This window comes from Halichoerus grypus, chromosome 2, assembly GCF_964656455.1.
Source record: "Halichoerus grypus chromosome 2, mHalGry1.hap1.1, whole genome shotgun sequence".
NCBI lineage: Eukaryota > Metazoa > Chordata > Mammalia > Carnivora > Phocidae > Halichoerus > Halichoerus grypus.
The window spans coordinates 105941268-105961285 of NC_135713.1; the positions used below are offsets into that span (position 1 = coordinate 105941268).

At 33.4% G+C, this 20018-nt stretch overlaps 1 protein-coding gene across 4 annotated transcripts in view; it reads right to left on the bottom strand.

Annotated features, from left to right (window-relative positions):
• The window catches only part of KIF2A (kinesin family member 2A), a 75175-nt gene that overhangs the window by 7424 nt on the left and 47733 nt on the right, over positions 1-20018 (bottom strand). For 2 of the 4 annotated variants that reach the window (XM_078067283.1, XM_036070956.2), the window contains exons 7-20: positions 18736-18831; positions 17171-17225; positions 16614-16776; positions 13791-13881; positions 13599-13662; positions 12548-12639; positions 12017-12159; positions 11434-11638; positions 10417-10527; positions 9303-9370; positions 6072-6185; positions 5024-5174; positions 3007-3108; positions 208-343 (exon numbers count right to left, since the gene is read on the bottom strand). In XM_078067283.1, coding sequence (XP_077923409.1) covers positions 208-343; positions 3007-3108; positions 5024-5174; positions 6072-6185; positions 9303-9370; positions 10417-10527; positions 11434-11638; positions 12017-12159; positions 12548-12639; positions 13599-13662; positions 13791-13881; positions 16614-16776; positions 17171-17225; positions 18736-18831 — 1591 coding nt within the window. The remainder of the gene's footprint in view (positions 1-207; positions 344-3006; positions 3109-5023; positions 5175-6071; positions 6186-9302; positions 9371-10416; positions 10528-11433; positions 11639-12016; positions 12160-12547; positions 12640-13598; positions 13663-13790; positions 13882-16613; positions 16777-17170; positions 17226-18735; positions 18832-20018) is intronic. The other 2 variants (XM_078067285.1, XM_078067284.1) reach the window with 1 other exon arrangement.

Here is a 20018-nt window from a genome sequence, read left to right on the forward strand (position 1 = left end):
GAAAAAGACAACTAAAGAGCACTTGAAAGGATACTCCATGTTTCTTTTTTACAAAAAACAGAATGACTGGTCTGTCTTTATACTTCTGGAAATGTATTAAATGGTGCCCATAATTTTTATTTCGGATATCCTCTTGCAGTATGAAATCCTGCCACCAATTACATACGAAGATGAAGATTTCAAGCACTAAAATGAAAAAGGAATTACCCCGCAGCTCAGTTAAAATGTCTATTTTTTGCTCAAGAATAGCTTCAAGTTGAGTAGCATATGAATCTACATCATAGTCTACTTCTTCAGTCATCTCTAGGAGAGCCTTTTCATCTTCTAACCATCGAATAGATTCCTAAAAGGACAAAAATTCAACAATCCAATAAGCCTCTTTGTAAGAAACCAATTTACAAATTTCATGTATGTTGAATATATTCAAGCATACTTAAGATGGTATTCTCTAAAATATTAATAAGTATAAAACATCTTTATTTACAAAGTAAAATTAAGAAATATTTCCTTAAATTCTAACACAAACACAAATATGATAAGCCAAGTAAGGTAACTTCATTTTTCTACTTTTCCTTTACCCTGGGTAAGGGCTTGGGGAAGGGAATGAATCAAACACATTATCAATCAGTGAGCACAATAATTCTCAAAACTTAAGTAGCTACCCCTAAAATTGGGGAAGAATGGTATAATAAAGCTACTGAGCAACCTATTGAGGTCTATGGTAGCCCAGAACTTGCAAATCATGTAGAATTTACAAATCCATTTGGGGCCTCACAGTAGTTGGACCAAAAGTTAACCCTAAATTCTAAACACTAGGTCTTCAAAGTTATTTTAACTGTAAGAGACCGATGGATAGTCAATTTTAGAAGAGTCAAACAAATCACTAAATAGTAGCTACTTACTATTCATAAATGTTTTAAAGGAAACCATTCATTCTTAAGTGATTTCAGATAATGTGGAATTTATAAGTGTCATTTCCTAGCAATGTCATGAATCATACAGATCATGAACAAGTTCTGATCATTCTAAAGAGGTTTTGGTTAGGTCTTTCTAGCTTTCAGTGCAATTTAATAGCTAATTATTATTTTTTTTAAATTTTATTTATTTGAGGTAGAGAACATGAGTTGGGGGGGCAGAGGGAAAGGGAGAAGCCGACTCCCCGCTGAGCAGAGAGCCCAATGTGGAGCTCGATCCCAGGACCCAGGGACCATGACCTGAGCTGAAGGCAGACGCTTAACCACTGAGCCACCCAGGCGCCCCGACTAATTATAACTATACTATGTATAATCAGGCTGAATTAGCAACTTAGCTACAGATATCTATTATAAAATTACATACATATATGTATCAATTAAAATACATATACACACCCCAGTATTTTTTTTCTTTAGCTATCCACTTAATCTTTTAAAACAAAACCCTATTTTGAGAAATGGCAGGTCACAGTACAGAGGAACAATAAATCAAATTATAAAAAGAATACTGGATTGAAACTGAAAAACAACCAGTTCTGACAAAAAACAAAGACCTTTTAGATTTCATCATAAAATGGCAGAGTGGGAAATGATGGTCTTTATATGACAAACACCTTGCTCCGAAAGGACAGAGACAATTTAAGACAACTTAAATTACAAGTGTCCTTTCTTGATTTAATCTAAACACCCAGGCCTCTAAATAGATTCTCATAATAAGGGTTTGATTGAAACTGTAACAGTTTTCCTTTTTTTTTTAAAAAGATTTTATTTATTTATTTATTTATTTGTCAGAGAGATAGAGAGAGAACAAGCAGGGGGAGCAGCAGGCAGAGGGAGAAGCAGGCTCCCCACTGAGCAAGGAACCCGATGCGGGACTTGATCCCAGAACCCTGAGATCATGACCTGAGCTGAAGGCAGACGCTTAACCAACTGAGCCACCCAGGCATCCCAAAACTGTAACAGTTTTAATGAGGGTATATCCTATTCTCAACTTATAAAATAAATAGTTCTCTTAAATTTTTGAGCCTTTTATCCAGGTGTTTAAATGGCCTACAGCTGAGTCATGTTAATATTTGTTTACAAATAAATATTTCTCAAACATCAGAGAAGGCACACAGGTCAACAGAAAGAGTGAGCTACTGTTCACCTTTTTCTCAGAACATATTTATAGTCTCCATAATGATGTCTAAATGTTACCTTCACTTCCTCATAAGTATCACTCTCCAGGATATTTTGTTAGAAAGGGAGTAGGTGAGGGGTAGGGGAAGGAAATCATACAGTAAATCATACAATGCTTTTAATAGGCTGAATGTACAATGGGATGAGTTTGTCACGAGTTACTGCGACAGGCAGGGATTTAACACCCCTCACTCATCTGTCACTGTAATAACCTTCCCTTTCCTAAAGTAATCTTCCACCTCTGCAAAGGAAGATACTTCCTCAACTGTTCTTTTTTTTTTTTTTTTTTTTAAAGATTTTATTTATTTATTTGAGACAGAATGAGAGAGAGAGAGAGAGCACATGAGAGGGGGGAGGGTCAGAGGGAGAAGCAGGCTCCCCACCGAGCAGGGAGCCCGATGTGGGACTCGATCCAGGGACTCCAGGATCATGACCTGAGCCGAAGGCAGTCGCTTAACCAACTGAGCCACCCAGGCGCCCCACTTCCTCAACTGTTCTGATAACACTTTGAAGTTTTTCTTACTGATGTCAAATAAACTGGCCTAACATGGAGAAAGAGGTGGTGGAGGGCAGAAGTTCAACCCTTCTCTAAAAATGGACAACTAATGAAAGCAAATAAAGCAGAACAGTAGTAAATAAACTAGATCTTTTCTTCATAGCACAAAAAAAACATTGTTTGTAACCACCATTCATTTTCTGTTCAAAATATCCCATATACATACCCTACCCTACAAACACACATATACAATACATGCACAACGGTAATTTTTTACATTAGAATAATATTCAAAGTATTATGAAAGTTCTTAATTTTCTAACAAATATTGTGATGAAAGGTCCTGTCTTACTTTACCTGGAACACTGCCCTGTGATCTTCTACAACTTGTTCTTCCATTTCTACCATTTGTGAGACAGCTTCATGAAAAGTAAACAACTGGGGAGAAACTTCTTCTTCCTTAAGATGAGCATAGTTTAAAAAATTAGGACATAAAGTTTACATTTTATGAGACTGACGCGCTACCTACTGCGCTAACGAGGCACCTTAAAGTTTACATTTTAAATGTTACATAAAAGTAGTTTTTCCACATCATTTATAAAAATGTCATTTAGAAAATGAGGAAGTTTGCAAGATAAAGACTACTAAAATATAATATAAAAGGCGAAGCCACAACTTCTTTTTATGGGTCAAAAGTATTTGATGTAACACTCAATAAGACAGCCCAAATTTAAGCGTATCAGTGAGGAGTAGTTTTCACTTAGTCCAGGCTTTACTGCAGAATTACCCTAAAAAGGCAATCTCTTTTGGAATAATGCAACTTTTCAAAAATACATTTAATACAGGCTGTAAATATGCTAAAATATTTCTTCAGTATTGTTTACTTTTCACTAATAATTTAAGCCATATGTATGTCTTAAATATCTTTTATCAGAAAAGAGATTTCAAGATAATGTCTTTTATGACTGTGACTATCAAATTAGTGTTCTGAAGGTGTCAACTCTTACTAAATCTTAATTTCTGAATTACATCATACAATATGTTTGCCAGTTTTTACAGAAATCTTAATTGACAATTGACAACTTTACCTCATCAACAAAAAACCCATAGACATAAATACAACATATTCTTAGTCCTACATCAAGTGAAAATTTCTCTAGCCTTGCTTTCTTTTTTGAGCTTCTTTCCCAACCCCAACATCTAATGATTTATTTCCTCAAAATGTGGCTTTAGTTAAGATGAGGTTTACTTAAAATTGATTTATAAAATGTGAGTAGAAAAAGCAATGTTTTTCAAACAAGATACACAATTCTATATGTATGTACAAATTTTGGTTAAATAGTATAAGTAGACATTTGACTTCAATCAGTATGCTACCATCCCTAAAAGTTTATATATATAATCAAGTTGGCCAAAGAACTTTTTATCTTCTCTTTGGGAAACAAGCATCTGTTTTTCTTAAGACACACAGGCATACAATATATCATACGATAAACACACTCAACCAACTTTATTCATTTTATCTGCCCACCTCCCTGTCAAGCCCAGAATGTCCTCTTTCCTTTGCTTTAAGATATTATTCAAGTTCCTATCACTTCCGTGTGGTCTACTTAGAATACTTTTTTTGTCTATACAACTACTTCTGGAATGCTAACGTTCTTTATTATCTTCTACTTTGTGTACTTGTGTTGGTTTTATCTGTAGGATATGTCTTAGACACTAACCCATTTTAATTTACCTTGTTAAGACTTTAATATAACAATAAGAAAAGGTACACATGCACCAGTAAACTTAACTAAAAGCTAAGGCTGAACCACCTCAAGATAGTTCCTGGGAGCAGGAAAATTCAGAGAAACCCACACACTCTCAAATATGGAGGAGGCTGCAAGAACTCATGATGTTACACTTTAAGCCTCTGCCCCGGTCCTAGCCAACCTCTCCAAATTAAAGTCCTACAAAGACCCAACCTGGCAGATAGAAGAATAAAACGGAAAAGATCTGCTATAGAGGGGGCCTATCTTTTTTTTCATTTTCCAAATCCTTAAGAGGCACCATACCTAGGTACAGTGCATGGTTTGTTTCAAGAATTCAAAAAGCAACTATACCACCCTTCAAAACTTTTGGATAGGAGATAGACTAAGGCCAGGATCTCATTTTCAGTTTTTTATTTTCCATGGTTCAAAGTTTAGAACTCTTCTTTTAAACCAGGAACCCCAAGTTCCCTCACCTTTTAGAAAATCAGTGTAAAAACAGATGGCTGGCTCATAGGCTGTAGTCGGCTGACCCCTGATGTAGATGGTAGTTTTCAATCATTAAGTTCTGCTACTGATGAAATGAACTAAAATCAGGTCATTATAACTATATTGTCACTCACGTTTTGTTCACAAAGAAGTTTCAGATCATCTCTCTGAGGGGAACTCCCCACACCCCACTGTGCCTCTAAGTCATCAATTTGATTTGGTGGATGGTGCATTATTGGACGGACATCACCAGCAGCAGTTGGATCCACAGTCAATTCTTTCACCCTATAAATACATAAGAGGTACCTAAAATTAACAAACACACATGCAGAGGAACAAGAAACTACCATCCTATTCAATAAAAAGGCAATTCAATTAACATATTAAGACTGATGATGTCAGCTTTCCAGATCAAGTTTACCTGAAATCTGCGTAAAGACTAAAGGGATATTTGGCTGTTGAACTTTCAGAATTTACTGAGGTAACTGTATAATTATTTCAAAGATAATTATTGTGCATAATAACAATTAGCAAAAGTACGTAGATTCAGTATTTCAAAGTAAAAACTGTTTTTGCAATTAAATTATATAAACAGAAAAATGATAACAACAGCAGTTAGATCAATAAATGATTATTGCCAAAATCAGAGAACTTAATATACTTTGTAGATTTTTAGTTGTTATAATGCTCTATTAAAATAGCTACATGTGAAATAATCATATTTCTAATGTATGAAGATTGTAAGTTACAAAGTTCTATCATTTAAAAAATGTTTAACTATTATACTTCAGTTTACACAGTGGGAGGGTACATGTTCTAAATCAAGAGGATCTTTGTTATTTCCTTGCAGACAAGGAAATTTGTAAGAACATACAGAATAACGGTAAACTTCTCATTTTAAACAAGACCGTTTACCTTTCAACCATAAATATGCAAAGATGACATCATCCTTAAAAATATGAGGGGAAACAGGAAGCTTGAATTCTAAATCAACATTTTAAAGCAAATAAATTAATAAAGTACACAAAAATGAAGATCATGCAGTACAATCATCACCTGCCAAATGAAATGAAAATGAAAAATAAAATGGCTCAGAACAAAAGTATAAATGAAATATTTATATGTAACACAATTCAAAAGAAACTATGGAAATAAACATCTTATGCATAGAAGAAAGTAGACCTGGTAATCGAAGGAGAAAAGTCGTCATACTCATAAGAAGGAGAGAGATCAGGGCGACTGCCACTACCCTGTGAGAAGGGAATGTCTGATGGACTAATTCCAAACTCCTTTACTCTGCAGCACCAAAACAGCAACAAATTAAGAGAAAATGCTCTTGTAAAGACAGCAATGCACATTTCAAGTTTTTATTTCATATTCAGTTTAAATTTTTTTTTTTAAAAAAAGGTATCAACATTGTGATTTACTGTATTTAGAGTACTTTAAAAATAATCAATTTTAAGAAGTTTTCGAATTTTTCTGTCCTATCAATTCCTTAGTCCATAGTCCTTCTTTTCTGGTATACTTTCCCCTTTTCTCATGATCCTTCCTAGAAGTTTAACCAGACCATCACCTAAATTTTAAATGCCCCTTCTTTACAGCTACATGATGATTAATCAAATTTCCTTGTGCAGTCAATACTGCAAATATTTTATTAGCATCAGTGAGCCCTCAATACTCTTGCAGTCTTTTAAAACAGAACACGAAAGTATTAAGTCCTTCTGGCATCCACTGTTTGTAATGAATTAACTTCTTTCCTATGCATCTAGGATGGTTCCATCCATGGTACAAAATGAGAAAGCAGTTCTTCAAATAGTTTTCTGTGTTTGGTTCAGATGAAGAACCCTGGTTAAGAAAAGCCTCTTTAGCAATGGAATTTAAATTGCTTTTGGTAATGTCTCTGATATTTATATTTAACCAAACTATGGCTTTTCTGACACCATCTCTGTGATTCCCTATGTTCCTTTTGGGGTCATCCCATTTCATAACAGTAAGCTGTATTTATTATGTACTTCCTACATGTTAGGTATTATGATTGTAAATTTTAGGCATTATATTATATAAATCTTACAACAATCCTGTGGTATTATTTTTTGCCACTTTACAGATGAGAAATTGGTTCAGAGCAATAAAGTATCTTACCCAATGTCATTCAGTGAGAATGTGGTGTGAGGTTCAAACCTAGCTTTGAGTACAAACATTATGTTACTTAAGCATCCAATATACTGACCATCTTTTTCTCACTACTTCTTTTAGATTTGATCTAAATGAAATTACTGTTTTGTTGGGTTATAGATAGTCATACAGATCAAACTAATAATTTCATGTAGATCAAACTAATTTATTTCTTCTACTTACACTCTTTCTTTGACCTCCTGGTAATGCCTGCTGTCCCAGGTTCAATCCTAGATGCAGCCGCCCTTCATCCGTTATAGTCACTTTGGAAAGCTTATTTACCATACAGACTGACAAAATCTAAATTTCTAACACTAACGCGATTCTTTTTATTCCCAACTCCATTTAGGATTCTATCAGAATTTCCTAATTTAGATAACCTATCCGCCCCTAATAGGCAAATATTTTCCTCTATTCCAAGGGCTTTTGTCCAACTCAAACAGTAAATACTATATGCAGGAATTATATTCCTCAAATGAGCTATCAAGGGAGGTTGAAAATCTTTATTCCTAGAGATTTGGAAAGAAAAGACAGAATTATTTGTCCCAGATGGTTAGTCATGTTGCACATGAATTACATTACATGATAATAAATTAAAACATTTACTTGGACCTAAATAAACTAGAGGAATGGCCAGATACAGCATTTTCAAATTAGGGAGATTCCTTTGCAGTTAAAAGTCTGAAGACATGGAGGGGTCTTGTCTGTTTTAATTCTATAACATGGCAATATTCTGCTATACTAGGCTGTTGCTCATCTCTCCCATGAACAATTTGAAGAAGCACTTTAATGATAAAAACCCCACATACCAAAAACGTTCATTATAAAAATGAATTAAAAGTACCATAAATGTTTGCAGCTCAGAGCCCATAATTCAAAGTTTAAAAAGGATTAAATTTAGAAATAAAGTTCCATTATATTTTTAAAGAAGTTATTTTAGTATCTTTTTGTAAAATGTCAATAGGCTTATACTTTCCAACAGTTTTTACTATCATTTTAAAAAATCTCTTCAGTTGAAACAAAATCAAATCACAAAAGAAAAAAAGAGTATGACCCCATTTATATAAAGTTCAAATACAGCCACCTATGTTGTTCAGGGATACATTCATAGGTGGTAAAACTATTTTTAAAAAGAAGGAGAATACCAAGAAAATTATACCACAGAAGTCAAGGCAATGTCTACCTTGGGGGACAGATTAATGGATTTGGACATGTTATTCAGGATTTGTAATCAGGAGGGGACATATGGGGAGCTTTCTAGAGAGGTAGAAATGTTCTATTTCCCAATCTGATGATAGGAATTTACACTATATAAATATTTATTAGATTATTCACTTATGTTTTCAGTACTTCTCTGTATACATATGTATTCCTGTTTTATAAAAAAAGATTAAAAATAGAATTTCCATAGCAACTAAAATAAATAGGACAAATACTTGTATTCAGCAAAATTAAGGGAATGTCCACAGTAGAAATGTTATACAAAGAGGAATCTGATCTCTAACAATTAAAATCACAAATGCAATATGTGATAAGAGAAACTGAAAACTACAAAGTCATTTTTTCAAAACAAGAGCAACAGGAACAATTTATGGAACAAATATATATCTGTCTATCACAATCCAAAGTTCCAAGGGCATTTCATTACTATAAGGAATAAATTATTTTAAGTCTATAATGCTTTTTGTCCTTCCATTTGTAATAACATCATGTCCATTAAATTCTATAACACTAGTGACAATGAATAAAAAAATGTAACTCATATAAACACCAGAAAAAAATGTGCTATCATTACTTATTCAAACCCTAGATTTCCTACACATGGCATTTAGTATTATCAGAAATAATTTTTAGCAAATACATAAAACAATTTAAGAAATATAGACTGGTCCCCTTATACTCACTTAGACTCTTAATATAATAGGAAAAATTTACATGATTTAAATGCAGTAAAAAAAACATGAAATATAACTTGGTGAAACAGAAAAATGTAATCATGTTCTAGGATAGAAAGACCAATTCTACTAAAGATCTAAATCTCTTTCCAAATTACCCAACACATTTCCATTTATTTTCAGAACTTGACCAAATGACTCTACACATCACCTTAATGAATAACATGCAAAAAATTTTTTAAAATTGAAAAAAAATAATAAAAGTCATCCTATCAGGTATTAAGTCAAAGTAAATACTGCTCTACTCCCCTCAAATTTCAAACCAAATAACTATTTTGCATACCTATTTGCGTATCTTAATGTATTAAGAGTATTTTCACAGGATGCCATTCCTGGAGAGATTGTGGCAATCTAAGGGAGAAAAATGCAAAGGTAAAGAAAATGTTATAAATGATGAAGACAGTCTTATCAACATATTGCTCATTAAGATCTAATCTTAAAATGGTTATTTAAAATTAACATTTATTTGTATATCTAAACTCCAAGATAATTTGCTATATCACCCCCACAATCAGATAATAACTATAAGCCACATAAAATATAAACAACTCTCTGAAAGCACCAGAAAATGATTTAAATCACACAGAAAATGGAGGTCAACACCTAGGAGGGAATAGCACTGAGTGTTCCCACTACCCCCTCACCAGCCCACACAACAGTGTTTTTGCTTAGGGGCAAGCCCCACTGCTGTCACACAGGGCAAATAAAACTTCATTAGAAAACTGCAATTTCACTGGTTAAACTAAAGGACAGAATTTGAACGTAGAAACTAAAGCAGCTAGAAAGTAAGGTTTGTCCCAGAAAAGATAATCATGGAGGGAGGTAATCTTGGCAACCAAAAATTGTACATATATAAACTGCCCAAATCTCTGGCTGACTCCTGAACCGGGCATACATAAGGCCTACTCCAAGTAACATAGCTAAGTCTAAAAGAACTGTTTGTTTTCGATTTCAGCTGCTGCCCAAAGCAAGGGAGATAAGAGTTTGAGATAAGTTAAGTTCACTTCTTGCTAAAACAACAAAAAATCAATAATCTTTAGAACATAAGAGAATCCAGAGTGTCTATATAAGTATTTATTCATAATAAAAATGATATAAACCAATTTTACTAGACATACTAAGAAAAAGAAAAGTGTGAACCATACTCAAGGAAAATAAAAATCAATGAAGACCAACCTCAAGAAGACTCAGATGTTGGAATTAGTAGAATGCATTATAACTGCAATATAATCCTCTCTATCAGACTGGCAGGGACCACATCTTAAGTATCACTGTATCTCTCACAATAGAAGGATTTAAATGATTGTTATTAATGTGCATTATAATTTTTCCATAGATATTGTGAGTTATTCATCATTCAGGGTTAAAACAAAACAAATAAACAAACATAAACTTACCATGCAGGTACGAGAATTTTCACCTATGAATGAATCTCTTAACACCTGAGTGAGCTTACTTGCTCTGAAAGGAGTATGAGGTTTATTTCTACCTAAGGCTCTGATGCACTCCTGAAAATTAAGAAAGCAAGTTTCACAGATTAGGCTCCTTATATACAGTAATCTTAATTAATATACTTAAAAGACCTTTCATTATAACTCTAACATTTAAGATCTGATTGGCTCTGGAAATCCTACTAACAGGTTTAGAGCATACTAAAGATGGTCTCATAAAGCCTAAGAAAATGAAATTAAAAACAGTAACAACAACAACAACAAAGTATTTATTATTCCAAAAGATTCTTCTGGAGACTGACTAATATTTAGAAGTAACAGATAGAAGGATATAAAGCTAAACTTTGAAAGTGGCATGACAAAAGAAAAAACACAGACTGTTTTCTTGTAGTCTTACCAATCCTCCCTTTCCTTTTTTTTTTTTAAACATTTTATTTACTTATTTGAGAGAGCGAGAGGGAGAGAGCACAAGCAAGGTGGGGGGAGAGGGAGAAGCAGACTCCCCCCTGAGCAGGGAGCCTGATGCGGGACTCCATCCCAGGACCCGATCCCAGGACCCCCGAGATCATGACCTGAGCTGAAGGCATACGCTTAACCAACTGAGCCACCCAGGCACCCCCAATCCTTCTTTTTCTATTCAAGGAAGGGATAGAATATTCATCATTCTACATTTTTCTGAGACAGTATTTCTTAGCTGAGTTTTGTGGTTCCTTGCCTTCCTCTAAGATAATATGACTAATTAAAACCCTGTGGAATCTTAGATCCCTTATTCACTCTAAAAAAAATGAGTATGTGTGAAGAAAGTTCCTGGGTATAATATAAATCAATAACTGTAAACATAAATAAATTCTGATAACCTCTCTTCCTCACTAAATGTTACATGTACTACAATTTTGTAGCTACTCTAAACAAAATTAAAGTCAAAAGCAAAAGATTTTTCACAATTAAATACATGTTATTTACCTTGAGTGCTAAAAGGCTTTTATTAATTTCAGCACCTTCAAGCCTGGTTTGCCTGTCTGCACTGGAAGTATCAGCTCCTCGTTCATTTCCAGCCAAATCAATGAGAGAAAATTTGCCATGTAGTTTTCCTTTCCTTCTAAGAATAATCTGAAACACTGCATGGCTCCGAGATGAATGTGCATTTGCAGATGTTTGACCGGATGTTCTACAATGTGATTAAGGTTATTTTAGATACCAAAAAAACTTCAGTTTTTATATGTTGTAAACCACAGTATTTCATCAAAGAACCCACAAAAAACTATCCAGCTTCCATCATTTAAATACAAAGGGGACAATCTAACTTAAAACACTTCAACATAGCCAGATTCATACACTTTAATCTGGCATACTTATAGTATATTTGTAGTATGATTATCAATATAGTAGATATCACTCAAAGTTACATGTAACAGTAAATGTTTTTATGAACAAATTTTTACTACCAGGATGCATTAAGTAACACCTTTGCTTTGTTTAGATACCCAAATTATCTAAAACTGATTAAGAAATTAATTTTCTCTTTCTTAGTTAAAATGAAATTTACCTGCAACTGTTACCTATGTCAATGAGTTTCAGTACATCTTCAACACATTTGACCTCCCGTTCCTGTAATCCCACCACTTGAACCTGCTGTTTCCCATCTTCTAGCACTCTTAATTTTGTTTTCCTGTTTAGCAAGTCAAACACCTATTTAAAAAAAAAAAAAATTAGAAAACTAGCTTTAAAGGAAAAGACTCAGTTCTATAAAAATGAATCGGGAGTCCAAAAATTATTTCAGAAAATTAGAATAATAATGCTCAATACTGAAGCTGAGACTTTCAAAGGGAATTTTTAAAAATCTCAACAAAATACTAATATTTTAGTATATTATTCTAACACATATATATTTAGAATATTCTAACACATATAAAAATATGTGGTGCAATGGCTGCACAACATGAATGTAGTTAATGCCAGTGAACTTGTACACAAAAAAATGGGTAAAGTATTAAATTTTATGTTATACATATATTAAACCACAATTTAACACCCTCTCCCAAAAAATCAGGTTTTTTTTTTTAAAGTTTCCACTTACCTTTCCACTATAAATTTCAAAAAAGGTTGCATATACTTGAAGTTCTAACTTCTTATAGTTTGGCTTCTTTAACATTAAAAAGACATCTCGAGCTGTCAAGAATTTCATATGGAGAAAACGTGTTAAGACTTTATAAATACTACCTTTTTTTTAAAAAAAAGATTTTATTTAATTTGAGAGAGAGAGGGAGAGAGAGAGAGAGCATGAACAGGGGAGAGGGGCAGAAGGAGAGGGAGAAGCAGACTTCCTGCTGAGCAGGGAGCCTGATGCGGGGCTCGATCCCAGGACCCTGATATCACGACATGAACAGATGCTTAACTGACTGAGCCACCCAGGCACCCTGCAAATACTATCTTTAAAAAGCAATTCAGGGCGCCTGGGTGGCTCAGGCAGTTAAGCATCTGCCTTCAACTCAGGTCATGATCAGGATCCCAGGAGCCTGCTTCTCCCTCTGCCTCTCTCTCTCTGTCTCTCATGAATAAATAAATAAAATCTTAAAAAAAAAAAAAAAAGCAATTCAAATGTTCTCTATTTAGAGGAATCAGTTTATCTTTACCTAGAATGACAGTGTCAATAAAAAAAATGAAGACTAAAGTAAACATTAATTTTACAAAAAAAAAAGTAATAGTTTTTTTACACTTAAGTATAGATGCCACTCTCTTTCATATTCAATAAAAGAATGCTACTACTTATTCTTATAAATAACATAAAATTATAGGTGGTCATAGCAAGGTTATTCCCATAACCACACCAAACAGAAGCTTTTCACACATCAGCTATTCAACAACAAATACTAATAAGCTTCAACAACAAATACTAAGCTCCAATAATATGCCAGATTAAAATGACACAAATATAACCAAGATTCCTGTCCCAAAAGCTTAATCTCACAATTCTTTTCAAGTGGTCTAACAACCTAAAATTGACATAACATACAAGTTTAACTTTATGGTTACCCTGAAAGTCCTGAACAATATTTCCAAGTTTTATTTCAAAGCCACCTGAGTAATATTCAAGAATATTACAAATGATATGCAAAAAAGACGGTTACCTGCTAATGCATAAATTCCTTTAGAACAATCTTGGTTCTTTCCTGAAAAGTCACCTCCCATAGTCTACATGTTAAAAAAGAAATAATAATAGATATTATTCAGGAATAAATCTTAAGAATTTAGGTCTTAGAATTAAGCCATAAGGAAAATAAACAAGCTGCATAGGAGGATGTAACTAATGAATTACTCACATGAGTTTTTCCACTTCCAGTCTGCCCATAAGCAAAGCATGTAGCCATTCCCCTTTCAAATATAGTTTCCACTAGTGGTCTAGCTGTAAACCTTAAAATTAGAATGCACTAGTCAGAATGTGCCATCAATATTTAAATTAAGTAAATAAAATACCAAGTCTTATTAATAAACAAAACTCATACCAATATTTTTAACAAATCAATGGGCTCAGCTGTCAGACAACTGAGCCCACTGATTTGTTAAAATTTTTAAATCTTATCCTAAAATTGCTTAAAGCTATTTAAAGCATAATTTCAAGTAATTCCATAATAAACGACGGTCACAATGGACCAAGAAAAAGGAAGTAACTGAGCTAAGACATGTGGATATGAAAGTTTTAAAAAATAACAAAAAATCATATTAGGCAAGACAAGTAAGGTTTATACAATGAAGAGCAAAAAAACCAACCAACCAAAAAACCCACACCACCAGGATTAAAAGTTTTAACAGAAATCTAATCAAAAGAGTGATAATCTCAATAGAGAAAAAAACAACTATAAAAATATTATCTTAAGGCCATCTACCCAAGTAGAAAAGTGATAGGATTTCCTTGAATGTAGCTAAGTAAATATAAATTATACTTATAAGACACTGATAGTCTTATCAGTGTTGATATTCTTAGTTCAGGAGTTGATAGTCTTAGTTCAGGAGAAGGATGCAAAATTATTATGGCTTGAATTATTTTTTAAACCTATTATTGTAATCACTGCTAGAGTTAAAATTAAAAAAGGGTTAAGAAATACTTCACTGGGCAGAGCTCTAAAAACTGTAATGGGAAACAAATTTTTTTTTTTTAATTTTTAAATTTTATTATGTCATGTCAGTCACCATATATTACATCATTAGTTTTTGATGTGGTGTTCCATGATTCATTGTTTGCGTATAACACCCAGCGCTCCGTGCAAAACATGCCGTCTTTAATACCCATCACCAGGCTAACCCATCCCCCCACCCCCTCCCCTCTAAAACCCTCAGTTTGTTTCTCAGAGTCCATAGTCTCTCATGGTTCGTCCTCCCCTCCGATTTCTCCCCCTTCATTTTTCCCTTCCTACTATCTTCTTCTTATTTTTTAACATATAATGTATTATTTGTTTCAGAGGTACAGGTCTGTGATTCATCAGTCTTACACAATTCACAGCGTTCACCATAGCACATACCCTCCCCAATGTCTATTACCCAGCCACCCCATCCCTCCCACCCCCCACCACTCCAGCAACCCTCAGTTTGTGGAAACAAATCTTTTTTTTATATAGGCTTCAAAATAATGTATGCGGAACATTTTATACAGTTCTGCTCAATTTTTTTAAAGGAACAACTGAAAGAGGTACAGAACAAAAGGAGCAGGAAAAAGTAGTCAAATGGAAGTAGAGAATGAGTCTGCAGAGTGATTAGACAAAAAAAGGCCTACCTCGAATTCCCTCAAAGCTAAATAAAGGGGATAGCATCAATATTGGTAAAGTTAAGAAGCATATATATAAAGTAAAACAGAATGTTTACTAAATCTAGCATATTCAGAGAAACATACCTTATAATTATAAAGTCAGACATATTTTATGAAGCAGGAGTGGAAGTAGAGAAGGGAGTAGGGAGCAGGGGTAAGAAGAGGACTCTATTCTCAGATAAAAAATACACAAATTATATTAATAGTTCCCTTTTTTTTTTTAATCTTTTTTTTTTTTTTAAAGATTTTATCTATTTATTTGACAGAGACAGAGATAGCGAGAGCAGGAACACAAGCAGGGGGAGTGGGAGAGGGAGAGCAGGCTTCCCGCCAAGAAGGGAGCCCGATGTGGGACTCGATCCCAGGACCCTGGGATCATGACCTGAGCCGAAGGCAGACGCTTAACGACTGAGCCACCCAGGCGCCCTAATAGTTCCCTTTTAAAACAAATTCTTCATAATACCATTTAGCATTCACACTTTCTTTAATTTTCTCTTTCTTTACAACTGAACTCCCAGTTTACTGGCTTAAGCCCAATGGAGCTGACCTCAATAATATTTCATTAATAAGTCTTCAATTCTTAGGACTCTTATTAAGTCTTTAATTTTCTGTTTTCCAGCCATATTTATAAAATGAAAAGGCAATGAAAAAGCATTCAAGTAATTGCCAAGACAGTCCTATATAGACTAAAATAGCACTGCTGTTAAAACTGACCTGTTATAATTAGAAGGCAATGTTTACAAACTATGTATGAAAATCTAAATTTGGCATTCAACTTTGGGATATCAATGTGTAATACTTGTAAGTTTGAGTTGTTTATAAGTTGAGTAAGTGAACATATAGAATTTCATGTATTACAACTATTCCAATGCTCAAAGATGATAAAAATTCGGCAAATGCAAGTAGGTTTACAGACCTTTTTTCCTTAAATGGTGGTAACATGTGAAACAAAGGTTTAGAAAACTTATGGACATAACAAATATTCCAAATTTCTTTACTAAAACAGAAATTAAAAAGCAAAAAGTAAAAGTCCCCTTCTAACCACATCAAATTCCTAGAACTACAGAAAACACCTACATTTTCCAGGAATTTCCTATCCATATATAAATAAAATGTATGAGATATGTATATATTAGTAATAAAAACTATGATTTTGGGGAAGCATTAAAGGGAACAAGTAGTAATACTCATTATTGTGTTTATACCATAACCTTTGTTTAAACTCAGAATAAAAAAGCATATTGCCACTTTGGAGAGATATGCCAAGATCAATGCAAGCTTCAGGGTGGTTATAAATATACAGCATAAGAACAAAACTGTTATTTAAAACAAATTTACCTACCTGTAAACCATTTCATTAGGAGCTGAGTCATCAAAGGCATAATCAAAACGAAATGTTTGGTTTTCTAGGTACCTTGTTAAATCTACTTTTTGTTTTGGTTCATGTACCATCACAACATCTTTACTAGGGATTGTGATTACATCAAGATCTTTCATTTGAGTTTCTAAAAGAATAAATGAAAATCAATGCCCAGTAATTTTCACAGCATTTCAATGTAATAAGTACTTTCTAAAAAAGTAGTAAGAATTTTAATAGAAGTATTAATTCTATAAATATAAATATCTCATAAATATGCCATTCAAGAAGACATATTTCAACAACCAAGTAAAAAAAAAAAAATACTATCAAAATTTATGTGAAGCAAGAACCAGAAATGGAATGATTCATAGAGTAATAACAAATCAGCAGATCTAACCAAAGAAATCTGCATAATGATTATGTACAAATAAAATGATTTATATTTAACTCTTCCAAATGAATTTAATTTCTGCTATCATGAAAATAAATACCAATTGGACAAAATCAACCTTTCATTAAGAGTTCAAAAAGCATCATACCTTTTTTATTGAGTGGTCGTTTTCTTACACAAACACATATCCTATGTTCATCAATCTAGAAATAAAATATTTTATTTCAATATTTATCAATTATATAAAACACTGAAAAGTCAGTTATGCAATATTTCCTACAGAGATTTTAGAAATTTATGCACTGCATAAATAGGATAAATAAACTTAAAAAACAAATTAGGATGTACAAATTTTAATAGTTAAAAGACAATGATTTCTAAAATTCTGAGCATAATGGAAAAGTACTCATTTTGTTATTTGGCAAACAATTAGGAAATAACTCGTAGAGGCCTCTACTGTTCCTATTAGTAGCACAAGGTTCATATTAAGAAGCTGCCTTACTTCAATATATGCTGCATATAACAAAAGCAAAATTTCCTACCAAGTGGTGGGTGTACTGTCAGGTTGATTAAAGGGAAAGGTGTTGACAAAGATAACTAAGAATAGCAAGAAATGCAATTCTCAGATTATTAGTGAGCAAAATAACTCCAACAATTTTATAATAGCCAATTCTTACACCTAAATATTTTTTCATAAAATTTATGCTCCCAATACTTCCCCTTTAATAATAAATCTATAACACAGGGATTGGCAAAATATGGTCTGCAGGCCTAATCCAGCCCACTACCTGCTTTTGTAAAGTTTTAATGAGACAGTTGCACTCATTTGTTCACATATCACCTATCACTGCTTTCATACTACAAAGGCAAAATTGCATAGTTGTGATGAAGACCATATGGTTCACAAAGCCAAAATTATTTACTATCCGGGTCTTTTAAGAAAAAGTTTGCCAATCAGATGTAGTAGATTAAATACATGTAGGGGTAGCAAGGACTAATATATACACACAAGTATTATGAACAACAACTCTCTGAAATCCTAAACAATACATCAGCCTGACACAAATGTATTTTATGTACCCAAGCTATTCTGTATATGCTAGGTCAGATGGATTATTTTTCTTAGGTATCAATTACTCACAAAATAATCCCTGTCCAAAAAATTCTCATTCTTCAAGAGGAAAGTAGTTGAGTAATAGGGAAGCAGAATATTTTTCGAGCACTAGATTTCTGGTCTAGTATGGTCCTCAACAACCATCACTTACTGTTAAAAAGCCAGACTAACATTTATTTAAAAATAACAAATTAACTAATAGTAAATTAGTTTGATAGTGGCAATTTATAGCCCAAATCAAAGAGGAAATAAGCTTGGAACTGGGATAAAAGTTTCAGTGATGGTCAGAAAGGAGAATGGGTCTTCTGACATCATTCCTTTAACTGCTGTTCTGCTCTACCAAAGACAAGAGAGGCTTTGCTTTGAAAAGAACATCTCTGTGGGGAAGCATGTCTGATAAATCAAATTATGGGAGATAATCATAAATGTGAATGATTTCTTGATTTTCACCTTAAAACACGGGGAATGTACACCTATAAAGAAAAAAAAAAAAACACTATATAGCTAAATCCAGTATTAAGTGGGCACTGAACATGTTTTTTTTTTTTTTATTAACAGCATAAAAAAATTCCAGAACAATAGTTTACAAAGAATCTTACAGGATCTGCTGTTGTTAATGGTCTATAATCCAAACTTCCTCTAAAGTCTCTGATCATACACATAATTTCATAATTTGGGTTTGTAGCATCAACATCCTACACGGAGACAGAGAAAATTCATCATTTATTATCATTACAATAATGGATATTGTTGCATTTATGTTTTGGTTTTTTAAGTAGGCTCCATGCCCAGCATGAAGCCCAATGTGAGGCTTAAACTCACGATCCTGACTGAGATCAAGAGTCGGACGCTTAAGTGTCTGAATCACCCAGCTGCCCCTGTTGCAAATTAAATATGGTTTGCAAATTAAAATTAAATTCACAGATTGTGGAGTGTCTGTTTTATTTTTAAGTTTTTAAAAAATCAATCAATCAATCAATCAATCAATCAGGAGATTGTGTCATTGCCAAGCCCAAACTCAAACTAGAGGCATCATAAAATTTAGTTTCAGAGTTCAGGATTAAAAATATGCCCAGTAATCGTATTTCATATTAAATACATAATTCTGTTAGCCTACATACATTCTGTTATTAACTGTAAACCAAACACTCATTAAAACCACCCTTGAGGGGCGCCTGGGTGGCTTAGTCGGTTAAGCGGCTGCCTTCGGCTCAGGTCATGATCCCAGGGTCCTGGGATTGAGCCCCACATCGGGCTCCCTGCTCAGCAGAAGGCCTGCTTCTCCCTCTCCCTCTGTCTGCCGCTCTGCCTACTTGTGCTCTCTATCTCTGTTAAATAAATAAATAAAAATCTTTAATAATAAAAAAAAAAACCACCCTTGAATTATTTCAAAAATTCATCTGTTACACATATGACTTAATCATCCTAGAAAATGAAGCAAGAGAGAAATAGTGCTCATCTTAAACATCAATAAAGAACTCTAGAAAAATTGAAATTCTACAAAAACTCATTTAATCAGATTTTTCTTCACCATGCTTAATCCAGTGATCCAGCAAAGTAGAAACACAGACTCATTTATGTTTTCTGTTTTGGTTGACTCTCTAAAAAAATTTAAAAACCTAAGGCACGGTAAAACCACCTCAAATGGACAGGACTTAAAGGAATCAAAAGACAAGATAATTTTTGAAACCTTTAAAATTCAAATTACTGAATGTTGACTGCAATTTACTTTTTTGCTTCAAAACAGAGAAAATTCAGATTAAGACACACGTATCAATAGTTAACAGCCTCTCTTAGCCATGAGTAATAAATTATTAAACATTCTAAGAAGTCAGATTTTTTTCATGCACCATGTACAGATTTGCTTTGAATATAAATTTCA